Source organism: Xyrauchen texanus, chromosome 37 (assembly GCF_025860055.1).
Source record: "Xyrauchen texanus isolate HMW12.3.18 chromosome 37, RBS_HiC_50CHRs, whole genome shotgun sequence".
Classification (NCBI taxonomy): Eukaryota; Metazoa; Chordata; class Actinopteri; order Cypriniformes; family Catostomidae; genus Xyrauchen; species Xyrauchen texanus.
The window spans coordinates 15,870,413-15,897,422 of record NC_068312.1 but is presented as its reverse complement, the minus strand read 5'-3'; the positions used below and the strand labels follow the sequence as shown (position 1 = coordinate 15,897,422).

Below are 27,010 nucleotides of genomic sequence, written 5' to 3'. Positions count from 1 at the left end.
AAGGTCAGGGTAAAGTAAACAGTGAAACTAAAACTGTAATTAAATGCAAGTACTTTAAATGTAATTACAATGCAACAACAAGTATGTACATAATATCCACATTTTATCAAATGGTTAAGTACATAGAAGTTAAGGCCACCTAATATAAAGTGGGTCCATCTAATGCTTATTTATTTAAAACCTTGCAGACCTCTTTTTGCCATTTTTAGAAGATTAAAAATGTGGAAATATTTTGTTATGCAAAGGAATTCTTACTTTTTTAATTGTGGTCTAAGTATCCATTTACATTTGGGGGCTATCTTTGAGGTTTTACTTTTGTATTTTGATTATTTATGTAAAACAACATGAGGAAATTAATTATCTTGAGTAATCATTGTGGTTTCAGGCGCACTTGCACAGAAAGCGCACACAAACATGGTGGCTGTTGCAGAGCTTTGCAGAGAAGTGTAAACTCTGGGCAATACAGGAAGTAGATTTGGCGGAACTTGGAAATGCTGCTTGTGTAAGTAAATACAGCAGAAGAACTATGATACACTAGATGCAACAGTCTCTAGGAGCTGGGTTGGACAAAAGGCAGAAAAATGGAGGAGGACATTAGAAAAAGGGGGATTCTGTACCTACTACAGCAGAGGTTTGGGAAGGTAAGATAGAACATACTTTGCTTGCAGGAGGCTTTGGGTCAGGTACAAAAATGTTGTAACTGAATATTTTCAGAACATAGAATGAAGGCAGTGTTAGAACCAGAGGATTGAAATCATGTGCAAATGTAGTGACTACATTACATACATTTCTATAATAACAAAATCCATCAATTTTGTAAAAGTACATTTGTTTTACACTTGTTTAGTCTGATGTGAATGTTGCAAAACCATCTCTTGCAAAATATTACTGTACAATCGCCCATGATGTATTTCCTGTATAACAACCACAATACTGTGTGCATTATTTAAAAAATAAATTAATTAATAATAACAATAATAATAAATGAATTCAGTGTCACTTCTCAAAATACAGACAGACAGTTGAATGAATGAATAAATAAACAATCACCCTATGTTGAGCAGTTCTGCAAAGGAAACACATTGAAGTTATGAGGGATTTTTCACTCATTTCTCAGTTCTGTGACCTCTGGGATTCTATATATTTACATATTGGATTGTTATTGGACCAGTTTCCACTAATTATCATTGGGGATAATTGAGATCATTCTGCATGGGTGCAAAAGTGTGTGTTCATACCTGCGTAACAGTTCAGTGTGCTTAATTCTATGACAACTCACTTCCCAATAAAATTATGAATATAAATATGTCATTGAATGATGACGTCTGCTTTGTATTCTTTATGCAGAGCTTGTTGAGTTTGGTCTATACATTTCAATTAGCACCCTTGACTTGCCGTAATTTGAACCACATGTTTGTTGGCACATACTGTATATTTATGGAACAATTACAAAGAGAGACAAATTCATGCATCATATTAAGCTCACTGGCAGTGCCATGAAAAACATCCTGAACTTTGTGTACATGAACTGGTTTGGCACATTCATGTTCTCATGTTCTCATTTAAAACCATTTCCTCTTCATTTTGATTGATGCCGCTTACAATGTTGTTGGCCATATGGGATTGCATGAAGAATTAGTCCATTGGCATCATTTTGAGAAATTATGGGCTGCTGAAATCCATAAAAAAATGCTGATGTTAGCAATTTGATCAGGTCTGTCTTTTTAGCAAACAACTAGGAATGGGTTGCATCTGTAATAAATTATGTTCTGTTTGAGGCCATGAATTTAATTGAAATGGTAGTTAATACCTGCACCCCAGTGCTTAAAGGAATATTACAGGTTCATTACAAGTTAAGCTTAATTGACAGCATTTTTGGCATGATGTTGATTAAAAAAAATTATAATAATTTTGACTCGCCCTCCTTTTCTTTAAAAAAAGCATAAGTCTGGGTCACAGAGAAGCACTTACAATGGAAGTGAACAGAAATGTGAAGCTGATCATTTTTAAAAGCACTTACATTCATTATTCTGTTAACACTCATATATTATTTGAGCCGAAAGTTATTTAAATTGTCATTTTTAGAGTCATGTTAGGGTTTTAGAGTTTGTTGACATAACATCATCATAGCAACAAAGTTGTAAAATTGACTATAACTTTACACAAAAGGTTAGTACGTGATTTTATCATACTAAAATCCTGTTTACACGCATTTTGTTTATGTCTTGTGGTTATATATAACGTATATATATAACGTTCAAAAATTGCCCCCATTCACTTCCTTTATAAGTGCAACCTCCATTGTTGCTTATTTTTAAAGAAAAGGAGGGACAAGCAAAAATTAAGTTTTGTGGTAATCAATATTATATGCCACAAATGCTGTCGTTTGAGTTTAACTTGTATTGAACCTGAAAGAATACTTCAAAAATATTGGCAATACTTTGTGCATACTTTAGACCACTGATGTTGTGAAAAATGTATTGAATTTTACTATACAGCTTTTACATATACTACAGCATTAATATGCTTTAAAAAAGGTTTTTGGCAATTTACATTTAATTTAATTTTAAACTTTGTAATATACAGTTAAGTGGGGTACAAAGTGAAAATGCTTCTATTTACTTATATTATCAGCATAATAATAAGTGTGATAAATTGAACAAATTAACATGAATTACTTAATATTTGGTACATCTCCCACTTCCCCCTTTGCTTTAATGATTGCCTCTCAAGTTTTGCAAAACCTGATGATCCATGTTATCCCAGCACGATTTGAGAATGTTCCTAAGAGCATCTTGACCATCAAAATCTGACCATCATGGTCAATATCAAAATTTGCTTATGTTGATTAGTGGCCTAAATACAGAGTAGAATCTTAAATATTTAATTTGTAAACTTTTCCTAATTTTTACATTTTTAAATTCAATTTAATACCCATATTTTCTATGTGGTCTTAGACTTGTAGATGGCACTTTAGTTCTGCAAATTCTTTCTGTTTCAGAAATGGCGCAAGGTCTGGTCCGTGCTGTACCGAGAAAGCTCGTGCTCTATCTCTCGTCTTGAGTTTTTTGAGTTCAAAGATGGAGCTGGCAATACACTGGAGAAACCCAACCGTAAACAGGACAACAAAAAGGTAATAGGAACACAAATAGGGATGCTCAGATATTCTCTCTAAAGCAAACATAACAAATAAGATATGATGTATCTTGAGTACGATGTAAATCTTTGATTTGTCACTCATGGTATACCAATAATCAAACTCTGTAGGAGGTCAGACACATGGCTTATGCGTGGAAAGACATGTACAAACAATGTGCAGGAAGTACCATTTAATCTCTTCACTAGAGCTATGTATTGTGACTTGTTTGTATGCATGCAAGAAAAAAACACCTAGAAAAGAAGTCAAGTAAGCAACTAACAAAACATTATCACACAAAACACCACTCTCAGAAATGAATGCATGGATGAGGATCAGTTCTGGGAAAACAGTGCACATCATGCATCAAATCACCCAACCGAATGGGTAATCTAGATCAGCTTGTACAGTAGTGTAGTACCTGTAGTAGTCATGTATGAAACATAACCATATACAAATATTTGAGCAGTTTATTACTGACATATAGAGTATGTAGATTGCCCAAAAGTTTTAGTTAAAGGAATAGTTCACCCAAAATGTTCATTAATCACCCTTGTAAATAAATACATTCAATAAAATAATAAAATAAAATAAAACGTTTTCATGCAGATCTTTTCCTTAAAATGGGTCTTAATAGTGAATATGTCTATCAAGCTCCAGAAATGAAAAAAAAAATTCTACAATCACACACACACACACACACACACACACACACACACACACACACACACACACACACACACACACACACACACACACACACACACACATGTTGGTCTACCTATCATTATGAGGACTTTCCATAGACATAATGACTTTTATACTGTATAAACTATAGATTCTATCCTCTAAACCTAACACAACCCCTAAACCTAACCCTCACAGAAAACCTTCTGCATTTTTACATTTTCAATAAAACATTGTTTAGTATGATTTTTAAGCGATTTGAATTATGGGGACACTAGAAATGTCCTCATAAATCACATTTATAGCATAATACCCTTGTAATTACTAATTTGTAACTTACAAAATTGTCCTCGTAAATCACAAAAACACACACACACACACACACACACACACACAAAAGTACAGTAGTACTTCTCATGACTCATGCGCTCATCTTTCAACTCTTCTGAACAGATTGAAACTTAAGCCATTATTTTCTGGAAATCTTACCCTCCGCCATAGCTTTCAAATCAAATATGCTGCCTAGCACATGTTAGAGGTCAATCACATCAAATCTAATTGGTTTTTACGTGTGTCATGACCAAACTGACCAAATCAAACCTGTTGCAACACGTCTAAAGGTGGCACAACTGATTTGAGAGCTGCAGACTATCAGTGAATAAAAACTAACTTTTGTCTGTTCCTCACACAAGGTTATCATTTGAGTTGAGGTGTATAAATAATGGCAGAATTAAAATATTTGGGAGAACTATTTATTTAAAGATTATTTGTTGACATATTTCAATACACATAAAATATACAAAGAACCCCCCACATAATTCTCTAGTTTTATGTTTTTGTTGTTACAGGTGATAAAGTTGAATGACTGCATTCGCGTGTCAGAGGCTGATGTCGAAGGCTGTCCAAGGGATTGTGGACCATTTTTGGTGGAGACAACGGAAAAGACGTTTGTTTTTGCTGTTGAGACCGCTGAACTAGATGACTGGATGCAAAAACTCTGTGAAATCGCATTTCCGGTATTTAACTTAAATTGAGTCCTTTGTCTCTGTCCAGTTTTTAAAGAGGAAGTGTGTAATGTTGTTGAATGTGTAGCCAGTATGAAGTGGTTCATGAGTTTATAGGTAGCAGCCATAATCTCTCATATTTAGAATTGATTTAATTGATTCACTTGACAGAATCGAACAGTATTTGACAAAAAATAGACTGAAATCGGAAACAGGAGTTTCTTTTTATTAAATAAAATCATAAATGCTTACCAAAATGTGAAACACTGCCCCCAGTGGCCAAAGCCATATATGTTGTTTGTCGAATGGGCACATGTGAGCTCCATTTTCCGGGTGTATTGTCCATGGAGGGGCACTAAAAGCAAGTTGTGAAGTGAGTTGTTTTATGCTGTACAGTCTGTAATACAGTGAAGAGGAATGCATACTTTATAAAATGTACCCCAATCCCAACCCTAAACCTGGACATAACCATCAGTGGAGTAAAACTGTAATGTAGAGTGGAAAATGTAACATCTGAATCAAAAACATTCAAAACATTGCTTTGTCTGTTTGAGCGTTCTGATTAGCCTGACACAGCACCATTTGCTCAACCAATAGTTTGATTTAGGTGTGGGACTGCTGTATCTGTTTGTAGACAGACCAATGGTAGACAAGGACCACATTTCTATGTTCCTTTCTCAGCTTAAAAAAAAAAATCAGTTTAACACACCTGGGTTTCTCTTGGAGAACACGGCTTACGTGGATATGTAAACGCATAAGGTTTTTGAGGAGTGTTCATTAACATGAACAGGCCGGAAAACATGCGTCATAGGATGGAGCCCAACAAGTGAACACAGTGGAAGCAATTCAACATTTCTGGGAGTACAGTGGGAAAAGCACATACACTATATACTATACCCATTTATACTGTAAACACCAATGTAAAATATCAACTGCCCCTCATGTTCGCTTAAATGCGCTCGTACATTTGGGGAATTCCAGACTTTTACATAAGAAGGAAACCCCACTATTGCAGTGCAATTCTGCTGCAGGTCGTGAAAGAAGGTTAAGGAAACAACCACAGCAACTACTCTGGAATACCTGGAAATGAAGCAAAGCAACAGAGAATATAAAAGTGAAGTCTTCCTCAGATGTCATATTTGTTATTTATACAAGCATCGCAGGGAAATTAGCTGTTGAGAAAGCTGCTTACTGGCCGAGCTGCATGTATACACCACTTATACTGTGCATGTAAACAGGAACACTACTTTCATTCAAGCGGCAATAAGCTGCTTTCTCACGATAAGCCAGTTTCTGGTGTTGGTGTAAATATAGCCAGGGAAACCTGTTTGCAATTAAGTTGCATTTTGCAGATGCTTGTGGCACAGAAAATACACCTCACCATTAACACTTATTCTGCTTTTGCCCTCACAACATATATTTCTCCAAACTACATAGGTCACTGTTCTTTTTTCTATAAATATGAAAGCCCATATTTGACCTTTTATGGAACATTGTGGTCTAACAGCTCATCAGACACTTGATTGCAACAGTGATGAGAAGTCGCTTCAAAGTTTCCAGTCTTTTCTTGTAATCATGGCACAGTTGAATTTGTGTTCTCAAGACAAGTTTACATCTGTTCTCAACCAACACTACAGAGATAGTCTCTGATGACATCTTATGCTGAATTTCTTCAGACATGAGGTAAACGTTTCAAATTGCAGCGGATTGCTAGGGTTTCTTGTCACATCAGCAGACGTAAATGCCCTTTGAATCTGATAAAAAAACTTTGCCGGTGTGACTCACTCTCAGCTTCCTCATCCTGCTCTAGTTAATGCAAGTTCAGAGAAGAGATCTATTTTCAACGTTTTTTGTGCGAACTGGTTTCTTATATCTTTAAGAGAATCTGCTTTTTTTTTTTGTTTTTTTATCTGATGGTACAATGTATTTTTTGTGGGTGTCAGTAATAATTAAAATAAAGGAAGTAAGCACAAATAACATGGACTTAATGTATGCAAGAGGTATCTAACATCACTTTGGGTAGTTGAAACTTGCAGAATCTCTGAATTCTCAGTGAATACTTGTCCAGGGTTAACCACTGTGACAGGTTCCCTTCTTAGAAGTTACTTACCTCCTATCTTATCACTCCATGAGAGCCTTTAGTATGCCACACCCCGTGTTCTGATCTAACACTGTTTTTGTAGCATATACACTCTTATGTACTGTAGCTAAAATAATATATTTTCTTTCAAAATGTATTCTATGTTCCAAAGCAACATGATCTAGATATTCTAGGATTTATGAAGACATTTTGAGTGGTGCTTGCCTGTGCAAAACTCATCGCCGTGATGCTAGGGTGTTGTTGGAAGTTGCATTGCTTCTGTATGTCCTAGGTGGTTGCTTGGATTTTACTTACCGGCCCAATTCAAGTCTTTATAATATTCTGTTTCCAATGGCACAGGTACCTCCATCACTGTGAGTCTGAGATTTGTTCACCTGTTTTATCATTTACCAGGCAAAAAATCTAACACTCATTCTGTTCTATAATAAATAGCACACCGTTCTTTAATAAGCCACACAATTTGAAGTTCAGGTATTCAAATCATTCATATAGCTCATACAGTGTGAGATGAGATTCTCGTTTAAGTTTATCATTTAGGATTAGGAATTTGAACAAACCCCTAACCTTAAGTGTGAGCAATAGTAATGGTGATGCTAACACACAAGCTGCACCCAACATAGTATACATCAGCACTATTCTGTGTCATTTTGTAGTGTGAGTAGTGTTCACACATCAAAAAAACTGAGAATGCTTCCGTGTAATAAAAAACAAAAAGAAAACTTCCACTTTGAGAATTCATGCACTAGATCAGTGATTCTCAACAAGGTATACTCTTAACCCAGGGGGTATGTAAGCAGGTTCCAGGGGGTATGTCCAAAGAATTGGATTTTGCTCTTTCAACCTATAAATCAAAATGTATGACTTAAAATAAAAAATAATAGGGATTATGGTTGGGTAAAATCTAAATTCCCACTAATCTCTATTGTCATTTGAAAAATCTCAATGTCGAGTCAAGATCCATGTAATCCATTTGTCATGGGTAATGTCTCTTTAAAGCTCTTTCTGTTCTTTACAGTTAATAGTTGATTAAAAACAACTCAAAATAAACATCTGATTATAATAAGCAAGCCTTGTGACTTCACTCTCGTTAATATATGCTCAACCAAAACAAAACACAGAACTGCCGGTTTTTTTAAAGAGACAGTACCCTTTTAGAACTTGTTCTACATGTCAACGTAAACACTTGTAAATAGTACAAATTGTGCATGTAAAAATATACAGTATTGTCTACCAGAATTATGAAAAACTATATAATTAATATTAATATTTAGCAGTTTACCAAGTTCCCCTGCATAATTAACACCATTAGTCTGTTCTTATTGCACATTTTACCGCTCATTTGACCTGGTTTTGTTTTTGCTGATGAGTAAACATCATAACTTATTTTCATTTTCATGTATTTTTGACCTCAATGACATATCGTTGGTTTTGTGTCAATGAAGATGTATTTGAACCTTACTGGTGGTGCTGTGGGGTTACTTTCAGCAAAAAATATTGGCAAACACTGCATTAGATGGCTGAGTGCATAGTGGGTCATTTAAGACACAGCTGCTCTCCTTGACTATGCACTAATGAATCAAATGACAGCCCTTATGCTTTAATATTATGGTCAAATTAAAATATTGTATTCCAAATACTATCAGCTTATAAGAGAGATTCTAGGGAATGTGGAAATTATAAACAAGAGCTTTTGGACTTTTCCTAAAAATGGGCTGCAGTCTTTCAGAATTAGAATCAGAAGAGGTACTACAAAGAAAAAACAGCATTAGAAGCTTTGCTGTGTCTTTTGACTGACGAATGCTTTATTCTTTATAGGAATGGAGTAGTTTGCAATGTTTTTTTTTCTCTCGATGTGTCTCAGGATGTGATTCTTCTACATAAGCCATTTTTCCAAACCTCACTGTGGTGAACTCAACTGTATTTCAGCTAGTGTGAGAGGCGCTCTAAAGAAAGCAGCACTGAAAAATGACATGCAAAAAGAGTGAACTGTGCTCACGTTATGTTTTGTTTGGATATGTTGTGTGGGTTTAGTGTTAAAGGTGACATGTGTCTTTGTTACTAGCACCATCAAACTGTTTTCAAACAGGTTCCCCCAAACACTCCCTCCATCTGCCATTGGCCATGTGAAGCAGGTTGTCCCGCCCAAACTCACAACATTGGTTAAGCCAACATTACTGTGTCAGTCTGGTCGGGATTCTCAAACAAACAGGAAATCAACCTACAATTGGAATACTTATAGTTGTCTCTGCATACTAAGCTGGGAAATGATAAAGTATTTTAACACAGAAAAAAGCCCACTTCAAATACAATTTTTGCATGTTCAGTGTGTATTCAAAATAATTTTGTTTGATGAACTGTAATTGTTGTAGCTGTACTTGTGCATGCTTTTGGGTTTGTTGTGTGTGTGTGTGTTTCATAAATGACAGTATGTTTTTGTATGTCGTAGATGAGCTGGAAAGAGAGAGGAACAACGAGAGGAAACAGTTTACATTCTGATCCCGTTGATGTCACAATGTCGGATAACACCCTCTACTGCAGCAGAGAAACTGGTAAGACCATGCAGGTTGAACAAATACAAACAAAATTACAAAACAACAAATGTGAACACATAAGACTTCAATCATAAAGTGAGTTGCATTTTGAACTGCTTTGAAAGATTAGTTGGACTCTGGTTAAGTAGCCTACCTTAAAAAGGTCAAGGGCTGCTCATCTGCCAGTTACCGTGAGAAACACACACACACACACACACACACAGACATGTTGTGTTTCCAAGTTTTATGGGGACTTTCCATAGACATAATGGTTTTTATACTGTACAAACTTTATATTCTATCCCCTAAACCTAACCCTACCCCTAAACCTAACCCTCACAGAAAACTTTCTGCATTTTTACATTTTCAAAAAACATAATTTAGTATGATTTATAAGCTGTTTTCCTCATGGGGACCGACAAAATGTCCCCACAAGGTCAAAACTTTCGGGTTTTACTATCCTTATGGGGACATTTGGTCCCCACAAAGTGATAAATACACGCTCACACATACACACACACACACACACACACACACACACACACACACACACACACACACACACACACACACACACACAGAGCTCTGCCAACCGAATATTAACACATTTTCCACAGCAAAAACACTTACAAAACTAAACTCTAAAAAAGCAGCTTATTCACTTCGATTAAATGTGTGCACTAGAAGTAGTGTCTGACAAGTTCATTTAAGGCTGTAAATAATCTGAACCAGAACAAAACGTCTTCATTCTGTGATTACGTAGTGGAAAGTTGTGGCTACTTTTGTCCTCTTGTGGTGGAAAAGATATCACAAGTCTCTGCCTTTTTTACAAATTGACCACCATCCTTGTAAATGTGCAATATCCTGCTGCTTTCAAAGTGCAGTACTCTGTTTGCCTCCATTGATTTCCAGAATTATTTTAAATTCTTTTTCTCTCAGTAACTAATTTATTCCCACCGGTTACATTTGTGACCAAAATTGTATTTGAAATTTGAACGGCCTTAAGAGTTGTATTTTACTATGAAAAAGAGTGCAGAGTGTCTCGATTGTTCGTGTTTTTACATGAGTATTGAAAATAGTCACATGACCATAGCAATATAATTCCACTTCGCCCCTCTGAAAGATTACGTCTGTGTCAAAGCTCCATAAAAGGAAGTACATATACAACTACCATATTTGGTAGTATCAAATATATCAAATTTAAGGGTTATATTATTTATTAATTAATAAGATAGCTCTTGCTCACTCTTTAAGTGATCACAATTGTGACAAAGCTTATTTTTGAATAGTGAACTGATTGAGACACAATATGATATTAGATTTCGAAGTATTGTAAAAAAACTAATTACATGAAGTAACATTAAAAAGAAATATGCATTTATTTTTTCCTTATCATTCCCTTTGCCCCAACATATGCCTGTGAGGAAATTATTTTAAAATTCTCTTAATTTATTGTTTGCTATTTTGTACCGTGTCTTATTGCGCAACTGAGCAAAATTGAGCAAAACTTGGATTGCTTCATAACAGATACTGAATGTGTTTTTGAACTCTTATCACATATATGAATGTGATTCAGCCTTTCTAAAATGTCAAACCTTTCTGACTCAGAACAACTTATTGTCGCCGTTCAAGTTTTGACATTTATTTACAACGTTGGGAAAATTGAATGTTAATACATCCTTCAAAGGGGAAATTTAGGATCTTACCAATATAAAATGTCCCAGTTTGAGTAGTTTTTTTTACATGGCAGTGGGATGAATCTGCCAAACTCTCTGTTCTGCAGTGTTTCTACTTACCATTTACTTTTCCTTCTTTTCTGTTAATGTGTTTTGACTAAAGTTTTAGAGTTTTTGTAATATGTCTTTGTCAGATTTTGGAATGACATTCTGCAGATGTTTATTATTCTAAACATGAATATTTAGAATGGATGTGAACCCACTCTTTTTATATTGTTAATCAGTTGTTAGTACACAATTATGACAATTAAGGCAATGCTTTCCAAATTATGTGCTGTTTAAAGGGATAGTTTACCAAAAATGAAAATTCTCTCATCATTTACTCACCCTCATGCAATCCCAGATGTGTACGACTTTCTTCTGCTGAACACAAACAAAGATATGTAGAAGACTATTTCAGCTCTGTAGGTTCATACAATGCAGATGAATGGTGGCAGGACTTTGAAGCTCCAAAAAGGAAATAGAGTCAGCATAAAGGTAATCCAGAAGATTCCAGTGGTTAAATCAATGTCTTCTGAAGAGATTCATTTGGTTTTGGGTAAGAACAGACAAAAAATAATTCCCTTTTCACTGTACATCTTGCCATTACGGTCTCTAGGCACAATCATGATTTCAAGCTCGATTACACTTCCTAGTGCAGAGCACTAGATGATGCTATAGGAGGTGTAATTGAGCTTAAAATCATGATTGCTAAGGAGACTGCTGTCAAGATTTATTGTGAAAATGTAGGTTTGTTCACACCCAAAACAAACTAGATCACTTCAGGAGACATTAATTTAACCACTGGAGTTTGTTGGAGTATGTTTATGCTGACTTGCAGTGCCAGTCATATCCTTTGGGGGGCCCTAAGCAAAACTTGTGTGGAGGTCCCCTGGTCAGTGTGTCCATAACTCCCCATATGATCACCCACCCCTTAAGCCTGTCTTGCAGAGCAGTTTCATATTAAACAAACAACATACAGAGAATTAATTCTAAGGAACATTAGTGTTTATTACCTTTTTATACTAACAATAAATCAGACAATCTTCAGTAAATAAAAGAAAAAGGAGCATAAGGCCAGTCTGCTGGGTCTGTAGGCAAGGCACTTTCTGGCTCTATATTACTGGGGTCTGTACTTGTGTCTGCTTTAGCTATCTGTACACCGGCATCTTGCTGGCACTGCTTGTCTTACTGATGAACATGATAATTGTCCCTGAAGACAGATACACATTTTTTTTTATCCTTCATTAAAAATGGCCTAACACTGTAACAGGGCTAAATGAAAAATAATTTTGATTATACAGCTAAATGCTTACCAAAAATAACTCTCATGTGCCATCTAGCTATCTGAAAAATGTTCACCATGTAATACTTTTATGATCGCAAAATTTACCAGAAAATATGAAAGCTCTTTTTTCTGAAGAAATCTGATGAAAACGTATGAGCATATTTCTCATGACATGACATAGCCTATTCAGCAGAATGATTGATAAAGAATGTGCTAATGACATTATTATTATAAATCACATACAGTATGTCGTGTTTTGATTTGGCATGCTTTGATGTGTACTGACACAAATTAAGAAATTACTTTTGATGTCACATTTCTGTCATAAAACATAGCAAAGCTGGAGAAATGCAGTATTAGCTTTCTAATGATAATGTAAAGATTAAATAAGAATTTTAAATATAATAAAAGTACTTGCCGTATTCTTGCTTGATCGTTTCACTTGACTGGCATGTTTTCTCCTTTTTTAAGCTCCTTATGTTTAGTAAATCTACTATGTTATGCATCTCATGCGTAATGTCCAAAATAGAAACAAAATAGTAAATTTTTATAATTATATCAAATTTGATCAAAATCTAGTGCAATTTTATTATATAAAAACACTGTCCTTCTCCTCTACAGTTTACATTACATTTATGTTTGCATGTCATATATATATATTGATCACTATTATTATGTTTGCATCAATGAGCACTCTTGTTTGCATGGCAACAAATACCAGTACTTTGGCTACTTGTAATGTCTTCGACAGCATGGGGGCCCCCTGGCAGATCGGGGGCCCTATGCAACTTGCGTATGTTGCGTATAGGGAGGGCCAGCACTGCTGACTTGACATGCTTTTTGTAACTTCAATGACCTGGCCAACATTCACTTGCACTGAATGGAGCAACAGACCTGAGATGCTTGTGTACTGCTGAAGAAAGAAAGGCATATACATCTTAGATGGCATGAGGGTGAGTAAATGATGAGAGAATTTTCAGTTATGGGTGAACTATTCCTTTAAGGCATTTTTAAATATATGTATTGTAATTTATAATACATGTAGAGTGTGCTGGATCTTTCAAACGCTTTGTTCTTCATTCTTTCTACTTGTACTTCCTTTCTTTCATCGATTCAAATACACTGAGCAATTTGAAAAACAGGCCAGCAGACAATCCAACAAACACAGAGAAACACCAAAAAGCAGAAATGCATCCACAAAATAGGGAAAGACAAAGTTTTCAGTGGACACCTTTCACACTAGTTCCAAGCACAGATGAAAGCAATGAAGAGACGAAGGGATATTATAAACAAACAAACCAATATATCACTGCTGCTGCACTTTTGCCATGCAATTTGTCTCAACTAATCTGAATTCATTGGGCATCTGCAAACAACCCTGTATGTTTAATCATGGGTGATTATGTTGACATACATGGCCTCAGTCAGAAATACATTTAAAATGATCTCATTACACTAACTGACTTATTTCTGTCTGCAAAAAGTTGAGCCACATGACTGTGCGAGCTACCGCTGAGCTCCATCATTCTGTTTTAATCTGTCCTCTCTGGAATGTGTCAGGCTTGAGGGAGTTTCATATTTAGAACGTTTATCAAATCCATCTGTTTCAATTTAAATATCAGAAGGCATTGTTCTGTCAAGCGACAGCAGTATGTAACAAAAATATGATGGGAAATGCAAAACTACATCTGTTTTTACAATACATAAACATATTTACGTTATAATGGGTTACTTCAAGGCTCTACAGTTTCACCACCAACACAAAATATATAAATTAATCAATGAAGAACAGCTAATAGCAAAGTTAGAAAATGTTTGTATTCAAAATTAAAATAGCAATGCCTGTTTTCCAAACCAACACGTAAATCGCTCATTATAAATTTAAATTTAAGTGCTCCGTTACTGGAGCTGTCCATTCCAAAGGTGCTGATCACTTTTGTAGTGATATCAGACGTGTGAGATCGCTACTGAGTGAGCCACGCCCCAAGCAGGGGGTTTGTACTCTGCGAGTGTTCAATAAAGTTCAGTTATGTTCCTGCTTGGCTGTGTGATCGCTGTCTTGGCTGATTAACAAACACAACATGGTGTCAGAAGCGGTAGAACAGTCTCCAACGAGCGATAAACTGTTGAATAAGCCCAGAAGCACCGCTGGAGGAGAAACGCTACAGTAGGACCGTGAGAAATAAAAAAAATAAAAAAGGAAATAAAGAAAGACTCCAAGCGGATCAGCACACGCTTAAAGTTAAGAGCGGGGGAGGGGTACGGTCGCCAGGCAACCGGGGTGCAGGCAGAGAGGCCTACATAAGCGTATGATTTATAAAAGTTGAATAAAGTGCTCAAGTTTGAAAGAGCTTTAAGAAGAAAATAGGAATTATCAACTAATAAAAATCTACAAAGCAAATGGAGGAATTACCAGCACCCACAACTTCATATCAAATCAGACCTCCTGATCCATTCGATTTTACAAAGCCAAACGACTTTGAACGATGGATCAGACGATTTGAAAGGTTCAGAGTTGCAAGTAACCTAGCCCAAGCATCAGATTTGCACCAAGTTAACACACTGATTTATTGCATGGGAGACAAAGCTGATGACATTTTGTGCGGATTAGCCATGACTACAGAGGAGCGTGGAAATTATGAAACTGTGCAGAATAAATTCAAGGAATACTTCACTGGCAAAATAAATGTGATCTATGAGAGAGCAAAGTTTAACTCCAGGAAACAAGAGCCAGATGAACCAGGTAATGATTTTATCACTGCGCTGTATTCATTGTCGGAACGCTGTGCTTTTGGAACTCTGAGAGATGAACTTATTAGAGACAGAATTGTCGTCGGATTAAAAGATATCAAACTGTCAGAGCGCCTTCAATTACATGCAAACCTAACTCTGAACAAAGCCATAACAATGGCCAGGCAAAGCGAAGCAGTGAGAAAACAGCAGGCTGAACTTAGGCAGGAAGAAGACGAAGACCTAAAGGTAGATGCTGTACACAAAGAGATGTACAGGCAGGATTCAACCAAAAAGCCAAAGTCAGGAAAAGGTGGGAATTGGCTGAATTTTCAGAAAAAACATGAAGAGAAACCAAAGATGTCAAGCTGCATGAGATGTGGAAAATCCTCATATCATGTAAAAGATCTCTGCCCAGCCAAAGAAGCTGTCTGTCATCAGTGCCATAGGACAGGGCACTATAAGAGCCATTGCCATTCAAAAACTGTGCTTCATGAGGTTAAAGAGGACTGCGATTCAGATGAAGAGCAAGCATTCCTCAAATAAAAACACAGGCCTTAAGAAAACGCGCAAAGTGCTGATGGGACCAGGAAAGAATGTCTTGGACGTGAAAGGAGTATTTTCTACCACCATCTCGAAAAATTAGAAAAATATAGAGGAAGACATCTATGTGGTCAAAAATCTCTTCACATCTCTTCAGGGCTCCTTCGTAAAAGAGACTTGTTCTCAAAGGATTTCCCTGGTTAAATAAGGGTTAAATAAAAAAAAAAATCACTTCTGGGCAGACATGCCATTGAAAAGCTTAACCTTATTACAAGACTGGATAACATCACAGAATGCAAGTGGCAAGAGAAATATCCAGAACTTTTCACAGGCTTAGGTGAGCTGAAAGAGGAATACTGTATTAAGTTACAGCCCAATGCAACACCTTTTTCTGTAAATGTAGCCTGACGGATCCCAGTGCCCTTAATTGAGAAGGTCAAAGAGGAGTTATCCAGGATGGTGAAGCAGGACATCATCAAAAAAGTCGAAGGACCTAGTGACTGGTGTTCTGGTACGGTTCCGGTTCTTAAGCCTGATGACACAGTAATAATTTGTGTTGACCTGACTAAATTAAACAGTGCGGTTAGACGAGAGAAGTTTATTTTGCCCTCAGTAGACCACACACTAGGACAGTTAGGGGGAGCAAAAATCTTCACCAAATTAGATGCCAATTCAGGATTTTGGCAGATCCGTTTGGCTGACGAGTCTCAACAATTGACTACCTTCATTACGCCATTTGGGCGCTACTCTTTTAAGAGACTTCCATTTGGGATTTCCAGTGCTCCAGAGCTGTTTCAAATGAGAATGTTTCAGATTTTGGATGGACTGGATGGAGTAACATGCCACATGGATGACATCCTCATATATGGAAGATCTCCAGAGGAAGATGACATCAGACTCGACGCAGTATTAAAGAGGGTGCAGAAAGCTGGCCTGATGCTTAACAGAAAGAAGTGTGAATTTGCAAAGACTGAAGTCAAGTTCCTAGGCCATAAGCTATCCTCAGCTGGATTACAGCCCGACCCAGACAAACTGGCTGCGGTTCAAAATATGCGCGAGCCTAACAACGTGTCTGAGGTACGCAGCTTTCTTGGAATGATGAACCAATTGTGGATGTTCATTCCAGACCTGGCCGAGAAAACAAAGCCTTTGCGAGACCTCCTTTCACAAAGAAGTCTGTGGTCCTGGGACGCACCACAGCAGGAATCATTTGCATTGCTGAAAAAAGAGCTAACCACAATGCCAACTTTAGCACTCTTTGATCCAAGCAAGGAAACTAAAGTCGCAGCAGACGCATCGTCCTTTGGTCTGGGAGGAGTGATTTTTCAGAAGTCCAGTGATGCATGGAAACCCATTGCATACGCGTCTAGAGCATTAACTCCAACTGAGCAGAGATATGCTCAGATAGAGAAGGAGGCTCTAGCTGTTGTTAGGGCATGCGAGCGTTTCAGCTGCTATCTCATTGGGAAGCATTTCTTTCTCGAGACAGACCATAAGCCACTTCTGAGTTTACTGAGCACAAAACATCTGGATGACTTACCACCAAGGTTGCAAAGGTTCAGAATGAGACTTATGAGATATTCCTACGAGATTAGCCATGTTCCAGGAAAACAGTTCACAACTCCAGACACACTGTCAAGAATGCCCAGTATGAGCGATATAACGGTTGATGACTCAACTCTCATGGAAGACACAAATATTTACCTTGCCCAAATAGGCAAAAGCTTCCCTGCCTCAAAGAGCCGCCTAGACAACATTCGACAGGAGTTAAAGAAAGACCCTGTATGCAGCCAAGTAATGAGGTTCCATGAGCATGAAAAACTCAGACCTTACTGGCTGGAAAGAGACATGATTTCCATCCTCGACGGAATGCTTCTACATGGGACAAGGTTGATAATCCCTGCCTCACTCCAAAGTTCAGTTCTCCTTCAGATTCATCAGGCACACCAGGGAATAGAAAAATGTCGTCAAAGGGCAAGACAGTCTGTGTGGTGGCCCGGTCTGAGTTCACAATTGCGAACTATGGTGCAACAATGTGATGAGTGTAGAAAGGCTTCCATGGACAGTTGTAGAACCGCTACAACCTACAGACTTTCCACCATATCCATGGCAGAGAGCGGCTACAGACCTGTTTGAACTAAAGGGACAAAAGCACCTTTTGACTGTTGATTACGATTCAAGAGATGTCGATGTAATCAAATTGGCATCAACTTCTTCGGCAACTATAATAGAACATCATAAAGCAGTGTTTGCACGGAATGGGGTGCCTGAGATGCTAATATCTGACAATGGGCCACAGTATAGCAGCGCTGACTTCCGGGAATTTTCGAGGGAATATGACTTTAAGCACATAACAAGCAGCCCACGGTATCCACAAGGGAATGGTGAAGCCGAACGAGCGGTGCAAACTGTCAAAAAACTCCTGGGGAAAACGTCAGATCCGTTCAAAGCCTTGCTTGCATACTGCTCTACACCACTAGCAAATGGCTATAGTCCAGCAGAATTGTCAATGGGCAGAAGACTGAGAACAGGCTTACCAACTCTGCCGTCTCTTCTCACACCTAAACTTCCAGATGTTGACAAACTGAAACAGTTTGAATCCAGCTTACGTGCTCGAACAAGAAATTCGTACAATAAGAGACATAGAGCAAGATCTTTGTCACCACTGAAACCCGGACAGACAGTTTGGATTAAGGACCAAGCTGTCACTGCGAAAGTGATCCGACAGCAGGGCCCAAGGTCGTTTGTTTTGAAAACCTCACATGGAAATATTCGACGTAACAGACGGGTGTTGGTGCGACTCCACCACCCTGTAAAAGGAAAAGAACACACAGTTGATTTGCCAGACTTTTGTGAGGATGATCATGTACCTGACTGTCAAGCAGCAACAGTTCCTCAACCAGCTCCAAGTCCGCAGCCTGCCATACCTACCCGACTGGGGACTTACACAAGGTCGGGACGTTGTCTGTCCCACCAAGACGAATGAACCTTTAGTTGATGGCCGGTGATCACAGAGGCAGAATAATCCTCTCACTGTGCCAGGAGTGCTCAGGTAGTCCACCCTGACCTCTGCTAAAAAAAAAAAAAAAAAAAAAGGTGAACACAATGCTATTGTAATAAAATTGAGGAAAAGTATTGTAAAGGAAAAAAAATAAATAAATAAAGCAAGACAAAATGTTTTATAATAATTAAATAATCTTCTTTCATGTGATAATAGAAGTATGGCATAATATTGGTTTAAATGGTTAGAGTATGTTTGTTATGCCAGAACAGTAATATTCTTGGGTTCGCCAAGTTCATTGTTTGGAGGAGGGGAGATGTAGTGATATCAGATGGGTGAGATCGCTACTGAGTGAGCCACGCCCCAAGCAGGGGGTTTGTACTCTGCGAGTGTTCAATAAAGTTCAGTTATGTACCTGCTTGGCTGTGTGATCGCTGTCTTGGCTGATTAACGAACACAGCAACTTTGACCAGTATGCCCAGGAGTTTGTCTTCTTAACATAAAAATTATGTAGAAATACTAACGAACATGGAAGTTGTTTGTAACCTTGTTGAGGCACTGAAATGTATTAACTATTACAGTTAAATAAATAATTTTGGATTCCAGATGAATGGATGCTGAGATTATTGAAAGTGATGCAATGAATGCATGTAACATGAATGTTTGTGAAGTGAATTATTCAGGGGCTCTCACGTAGCCCCATATCATGTAAAATGTGTTACTTTGGCTGTAAACTGAACAAATACACAAAAAAAATGTAAATGAGCATCAATATTGCACTACTCATACTCTGGTTAGACTTTAATGCACTGTGTACTTACTGCCATTATGCAGCATGCAATATGTGACTGCCATGTAAAAAGACTATAGGCGAGCTGATCTGAACCAGCCATTGGAGGAATGAAGTAGAGGAGGAGGATGAAGAAAGAGAGAGGGACTCGCTCATTGCACACTCTTGTTAACCATATTTTAACTATTTATTTAGGCCTATTTATTTAAGTTTTAAACTGTAGGGTCACAATGCTCATATATTTCTTCTTAAATAATCTGTTTAAAAAGAACATGTCGTCTTTGTATTGCCATTATAATGATGCTTATCAAAGAAGGCTAATATAACGGTATACTGTATTACAGTATGCTTCTTGTAAATTTAGACCTATACACATTGCAGATTGTGGATGGAGACTGCCTATTGGTTTCAAAGCAATTTTTTTTCAACACTATTTTTATCCTCTGAAATGGTTTACAATGGCTTATCAATGATCAAAATATATTAATATAATTTATTAAATGTCCAGTAGTCTTTGATAAACTGAACGTCTGACACATTTAAATTGCACTTGATGGTTTAAGAACGGTTCAAAGCTCTCATTAATTTATAGACATATTTACATATAGAACTACTTAGATGACGATGCTTTTGGGAAACTTTTGGAAAGTACTACTTGCTACTAACAAACTACATAGTTCTTCAAGAAATCCAGCCTGTGGCCCCCCAATATGTGTATCTCAATCCCTGCTCTTCGACAGGACGATCATTTGCTCTCACAAAAAGTAGGACCATAGATGAGTTTCTAACTTCTAACTTAAAAAAGTAAAAGCTTTGTCTTTTTTTATCCATTGTGACTGAAGCAGAAGTATTTATGTATTTTTTCTCAGATGAGAATGGGAATGAGTTTCTCTGGCAGGTGTTAACCTTATGCCTGACCAGTAGCCACTGGTTAATGACTTCCTGCTAGCAATCCTGATTGAATACCACAGGAAATTCACCTCAAGTGTTAAAGTCCTCTGTTTGTGCCATTATAACAGAGCTAGATCAAGGTTTCATATCTCATAGGTCATTACTGGTGGAAGTGTTTCTTTAAGAAAGAAGTCTGTGAATCAGTCTAAAGGGCTTTGACTTGGAAGAGAGCAAAGGATCAACATATTGTGAACATGAAGTGGTCCAGATGATAATACACTGTTAATCCATGCACAGTGTAAATGTTCCATACTTAAACCATGAATAACCAAAATGCCATTACCTTCATAAAATGCTGTCCTGCAAAGGATTTTGCAACATTTATGATTTAGAATGAATGTGAATCTGCTCTATCTGAACATACTTAGCGTTTTGTTTGATTCTGAAACAAACCCCTCAACTGTTTGTGACTAAAGTAACTGACGATTAACAATAAAATAATGATTATAGTCAGTCATAACACATTTAAAAACAACAACTGTTGACCAAAGTGCTGTACATTTAACCAATTAAAATAAATATAGCATTTCAAGATTCACCATAACAACACAAAGAACAAAGATACATTTTAATAATATGGTTATGATATTATGATTATTTGTAGTGCATGATCCAAATGGAATGCACATTCCCTTCCATTTCTGCAGGCTGGCACATTTCTTGATCACATATGACATCTCAGAATGAGCTATAACACACATAATGTTTGTGACTCTTAAAATAATAATACTTATTATAGGGTCAATTATTAAATGTATAATATAAAATAATTTCAGCTTAACACATTCCATGTTTTAATATTTCAGTAATCCTTGATTTTTGCATAAGTGTGTTTTAAGATGGTAAATTTAAGCAAAATTGTATAGCTAATTTAGAATAAATGAAAATGTGAAGTTACTGATGTAAGATTTCTGTGTGAAAACATTGGCACACTTGTTTCATGCATAAATATTACAGGCTACTTGGAATTTAAAAAACAAAGCATCTTCTAAGGTTTTTACTGGGGGCTTTAAACATTGTAGTACTGTATAAAATGTAAGAGGTATCCAATTGCACCTTTAACAACTGATGAAAGACAATACTTTTTAACTACTTCCTGAACACACACCTGGAGGGGAGAATGAGAGATAGAGATTGAGACAATGTTATGCAAATGAGGTCATGTGGAAACTATGGTGGTTAAGAGAACTGGAAATGGGGGTTTTAAACCGCAAAGCATTTGTTGTAAATTTGGTGCAATGCCATCGTGATGCCAAACGTATTGAGACAGAGAAAGAGAGAGAGTAACAGATATCTAATTCTAATCAACTTGAATCTCACCAGTTCTTGCTCAGTGACAACAGGATGCAAATGTGGAAATGCTCAGATATTCTCGGTACATATTTAAACTAGTAAATATATTGTGGCTTTTCTGTTCTTTTGAAGAAAGGAACTGTGTCATCCTACATTTGTGGAGAGATGTTTTAACAGCTGCAAACAGAAACTAGCATTGTCTTTGCAAAGGCACATTTCCTCTCAATAAAGTTTTACTGTGGCTGGAGAAGACACAGACACAGTTTTTATGTTGTGCAACACAGATGTGATGGTTAATAACAATGAAGAAAATAAAAAAATGGGGGAAAAAAATACCCTTTTATGGATTTCAGCTTCATAAATGTGACAACTGTCCAGGGTTGCGTTTCCCAAAAGCATTTCAGCTAAAGTTGATTGTAGAGATCATTGTCATCAACGGTTTCTATGATCTACCTAGGCTTATGATGCTTTTGGGAAACGCAGCCCTGGGACATTCCATGAATTAACAAATGAATTCGCAAATTTGCTGAAAAGTTATTGTACCTTTTAAATGCACATTAGGCAAATACTGTTTTTTATGACATAGAAAGGATGATTTTGAAGGTTCATTTTAAATACAGAAATGAAATGCAGTAAACGTAATGTTAAAAAGTGTCATTTATGGGGCACCAAACATAATTGCAATCTGTTTGTTTGAGTGGCCCAACTAGACATACAGTAACAACATTTGCTCAATCAAAGGCATTATTGGGGCTGGAATATGTGTTGAAAATTGGTTTAAAACAATTCGGTTTGACACCTCTAGTGACACAAGAAAAATTATTACACAATGTTACATTATTATTTTAGTATTTTTAGCAAAGTTTTAAACCCCTTTTAGTTTAGTGAGAAACATCTACATTTCCATTAGATTTATGTAAAGTCTGAATTAATATCCCACCACTGTGAAGCCAATTTAAAAATTTCGTGAATGGCATAGGGAGAAACATCTCCTTTTGACACTTCACCTCAGAAAATGTATGGGATTTGATCTTGTCTGCTCCTGTGCAGGAAAAAATCTGCATGGTGTGCCTCCGCATAGACCTCTGGAGAAACAGCACAATTTCGCAGGCCAAAGAGTTCACACCATTGTCCAGAAATAACAAAATTAATGGTTGACCTTTCTTCCCTGAGAACATCTAATGAGAAGCTTTTAAATTCTCTGCTGTGCTTGTGCAAATCTTTACACTTGTTGAAAAAACAATTATAATGCACACAACTGACACAAAAAGAAATCTGGTGTTTTGTTTTGTTTCAAGAAAACACTGAAAAAAAAAAGCCTAAAATTAAAATTCTGTCATTATTTATTCAATCTTTGCAGTCAAACAAAAAAGTTACATAAATGATATATATAAAAAATCTTTGTCGTTTTTTTTTAGATACTGTAGATTGTGTTCTACTAAAAGAATGAGGGTGAGGGTGAGCAAATGACAGAATTTTCATATTTAGGTGAACTTTTCCTTTAAATTGAGGATTAACTGGTTGATATATCCAGTGACGTGCGGTGATGTCTTAAAGAGGCTAGGCACTGAATTATGAAAGCCAGATTACCTGATTTATTGTTTAAACTAATAATACGCAATAGCACAAGCACGGCATAACAAGAAATGTACAAATCAGGATGTACATCGTGTACTCTCGCTCTCTCTCTCTCTCTCTCACACACACACACACACAAGCGTGTTAACAGTGAACGTTACGCACAAGTGCGGCATATCAAGAAATGTACAAATCAGGATGTATATCGTGTACATATCAAGAAATGTATATGTATTTTATATATGTATTATATATAATATATACGATTTTGTTACTATATCTTCATTAGATATTATTATACAAAATTCAGTAGTCAAAACACAGAACATATAACAGAACATAAGTTCTGTTTTCCTTTACCTTTTCATTGTGGTAGGTTATATTCAGCTTCCTTTGCTCATCAAGTGCAAGGACGATCCGAGATTTTCCAAAGGTTTTCAGTGTAATTTGACACTGGATGTGAGCTGACGACTTTTCATGCTTGGTTAAAGCTGCGGGCAGGTTGTTCAAATCACAATATCCCGCTGAAGTCCAAACAGTCTGACTGGTTGAAAAAAGCAGGCAGGGATAGCAGTACAGCCGCTGATTGTTAGCACAGCCACATAGCCAATCTTTTCTTACATACCAATCAGTTTGAAATGATCGGATAATTTTTGGGCCCTTTCGCTGTACTAGTCCATCTAAGGCTGGCATAGACCTCCCTCTTGCAATTAACTCATATTTGGAATTAAAATCGAGCTTGGAAAAATGTCTTAATTCCGTGATTATGGCCGGTGCTGTCATTTTGATTTTGAATTTGGTGGGGATTAGGCATGTATGCTAGCTGTGGTGTAATGACGTTAGCTACGCAAATGTCCAGGAATATCTCAATTTTAATTGGTCCATGTCTGATAAGTAACGGAGATGATTACGGGCATAACATATTTACATCAAAAGGCACAGCAGATTTGTGCTTATTGCCATACATGTTAAAGAATACAGGATTGACGTGCGCATGCGCAACATGGGTTTTCCGCTTGTCGTCTGCAATGAATGGACCGTAAAAGTACTGCTTATTCTACCATTTGTTTTTAGTTGATTATGCGTAACTGCTACATTTGTCATCATAACGTCTAAACAATTGGAATATCACACATATTGCATATATAAATCATCAGTAAAAATACAAATACAAGTTTATTATTTAATAAACATTTTATTTTTGAATTTTGGCAGGGTAGGCAGTGCCTAGTTTGCCTACCCAGACAGCACGTTAGTGGATATATCTGTATATACTATATTGGTGTGATTTTTGTCATGTTTTTTATGTAAAGCTTCTCCTCCCTGTTGCCTTTAGCAATGAAAGACTTCAAGGTGTCAGTGAGGCGCACAGAGGCTTCTGAAAGATGTGGCCTGAAAGGACTGCTGTTGTTACGGACTGATTTTGATAGCCTCCTTCTGAAAAATCCTAAAACGGGAGAGGTTCTCTACTCCTGGCCCTACCGTTTCCTCCGCAGATTTGGACGTGACAAGGTAAAGCTTTAACTTTGTTCTTTAACCTGTCATTTAAAGCTTGATGCAATGCTTGTGCAAGTAATGCTGGCTTTGAGAACACTGCAGATGACACTTTCAGAGATGCAGAGATATTTTCTAGAAAACTACAGTATCTTAGCACATTTTCATGCTGCTTTCTATTCTTTTCTCATTCATAAATAGGCAACATTCTCCTTTGAGGCTGGGAGAAGATGCGACTCTGGGGAAGGCAACTTTGAGTTTGACACAAAGCAAGGAAATACCATCTTCCAATCTGTAGAGGCTGCAATCAATCTACACAGAGCTAATTTGCCTCAAAATCAGTTATCAAGTGGGGATCGAGAATCTGTGCCATCTACTCCTCGAGCGAAAGGTCCAGTAGATAATTCCAGTATCTACAGTATGGTGTCTGAAGGAGCATTTAGGGACAGTACCCAACAACCAAAACAGAACCCCCAGCATTCCAGACCTGAAGCCCCAACAGAGAAGCTTCTCACAGGGGTTAAGAGTCTGACCCTGGACACCAGGCCTCCACCACGAAAAAGCCAGGTGAAGAACTTCAAAAGTTGTCCTTTGGCCAACACTGAAGTTGAGATGTATTCCCGGGCTATGGCACCGGGTCCAGACCCAGGGGATAAGGCAGATAAAAACGTTCTACGGTCCACCTGCTCCAACCCTGGGGACTCTGACTACTCTTTGCCATTTGACAACATTGGCAAGAATGTTATGGTAGATATTTTGCCAGCATCCAACCTACCAACCACTTTAGCAGAGTCCAGTTGTGAAAATGAGAAGAAAGGCATTGTAGAAGGCACAGAACCCCTTTATGACAGTATCGATGAAATGGCCATCAGAACGTGTTTCTCACATGGACCAAAGAAACACTCTTTCACTTTCAAACATGTGGATCACATTTATGATGAGCCAGAAGGTTGTGGTGTGGCCACAAGTGGTCCTCCGTCACTCTATGATGAACCAGAGGAGGTTAAAGGTCATGCCTGGAAGATGCTGGGTACAATAACGGATCCGGGTGGTCACGAGTATCCGTACAATGCTTGTGTCGACGACTATGCGGTTCCTAAACCTCCCAGAAGGGCCTTGCTGCCAGAAAAGAAAGACAATGATGAAGATGACAGTTCACCATATGATAATATCATGGTGAGAGTAACGCAAAATAATAATTAAGGACTGCTTCAAAACCTTTTATATCAGTATCCTATTGATTGGTGATGCTCAGTTATGTTTGGCATTACCACTACAGAGGACACAGTAGAGAAATGTGAATTAGTGAGTGAGTGAGTAAATTAATGAATGAATGAATAAGTGAATTAATGAATGAAAAAATGTGTGCACGAATAAAGGAGTGATTGAGTTAATGAGAGAGAGAGTAAATAAGTGAATGAATGATTGATTGAGTGTGCGAATGAGTAAATTGAGTATATAAATAAATAAATGAATGAGTAAACGAGTAAATGGCTGAGTAAATTAATTCATTAGTAAGTGAATAAATGGGTTAATGAATCTGTGAATTAATGAGTAAATGAATATGTGTGTGTGAGTGAGTGGATGAATGAGTGATTGAGTAGATGAGTGATTGAGTAGATGAGTGAGGGAATGCATTATGAATGAATGAGTGATTCAATTTGTAAAATAATATGTAAATGAATGAATAAGTAAATGGGTGATTGAACGAGTGACTGAGTAAATAAGTGAGTGAATGAATAAGAGAATTATTGATACAATGAGTGAATGAATGAATGAGTTAATTGATTGAGTGAGTAAGTGAATGAGTGAGTGAGTAAATTCGAGAAAGAATGGGTGATTTAATAAGTAAATGAATGAGTGAATAAATCAAATATTTAACCAACAAATGAGCAGAATGGACAATACTTATCAGGGTGTTTTACGGTTATGTGATAGCAGTGATGTGCACCTTAAAGACTAGACTGCAAATCACATTGGTCCATTTAATAAACTCCACTGGACTAAAATAGGACAAGAAAAACTCCACTCCAAACATTAAAGCTCTGTGTGTGCTAGTTGCAACCAAGCATATACAGTGTACTACTATGACCTTTGCTATCTACAAAGAAATGGTTGATTTTATCAGCTTGTAAATTCAATAGTAATTTGGTTGAACACGGGGCACT

At 37.1% G+C, this 27,010-nt stretch overlaps 1 protein-coding gene across 1 annotated transcript; it reads left to right on the top strand.

The window, feature by feature from the left end:
• Positions 1 to 517: 517 nt before the first annotated feature.
• LOC127631068 (docking protein 2-like) lies at positions 518 to 26,673 on the top strand. The gene is made up of 6 exons (XM_052109033.1): positions 518 to 641; positions 3,002 to 3,133; positions 4,672 to 4,839; positions 9,375 to 9,477; positions 24,685 to 24,860; positions 25,044 to 26,673. Exons 1-6 carry the CDS (start codon positions 582 to 584, stop codon positions 26,043 to 26,045), a joined length of 1,641 nt encoding a protein of 546 aa, XP_051964993.1. The 5' UTR covers positions 518 to 581; the 3' UTR covers positions 26,046 to 26,673.
• The last annotated feature ends 337 nt before the right edge of the window (positions 26,674 to 27,010 follow it).

What these genes read in the sequence shown, in the direction of transcription:
- LOC127631068 (XM_052109033.1), top strand. Translation starts at nt 582, where the DNA reads ATGGAGGAGGACATTAGAAAAAGGGGGATTCTGTACCTACTACAGCAG. An exon ending in TCTGTGAAATCGCATTTCCG is followed by an intron (nt 4,840 to 9,374) that starts GTATTTAACTTA and finishes TGTATGTCGTAG; the next exon opens with ATGAGCTGGAAAGAGAGAGG. An exon ending in GCAGATTTGGACGTGACAAG is followed by an intron (nt 24,861 to 25,043) that starts GTAAAGCTTTAA and finishes ATTCATAAATAG; the next exon opens with GCAACATTCTCCTTTGAGGC.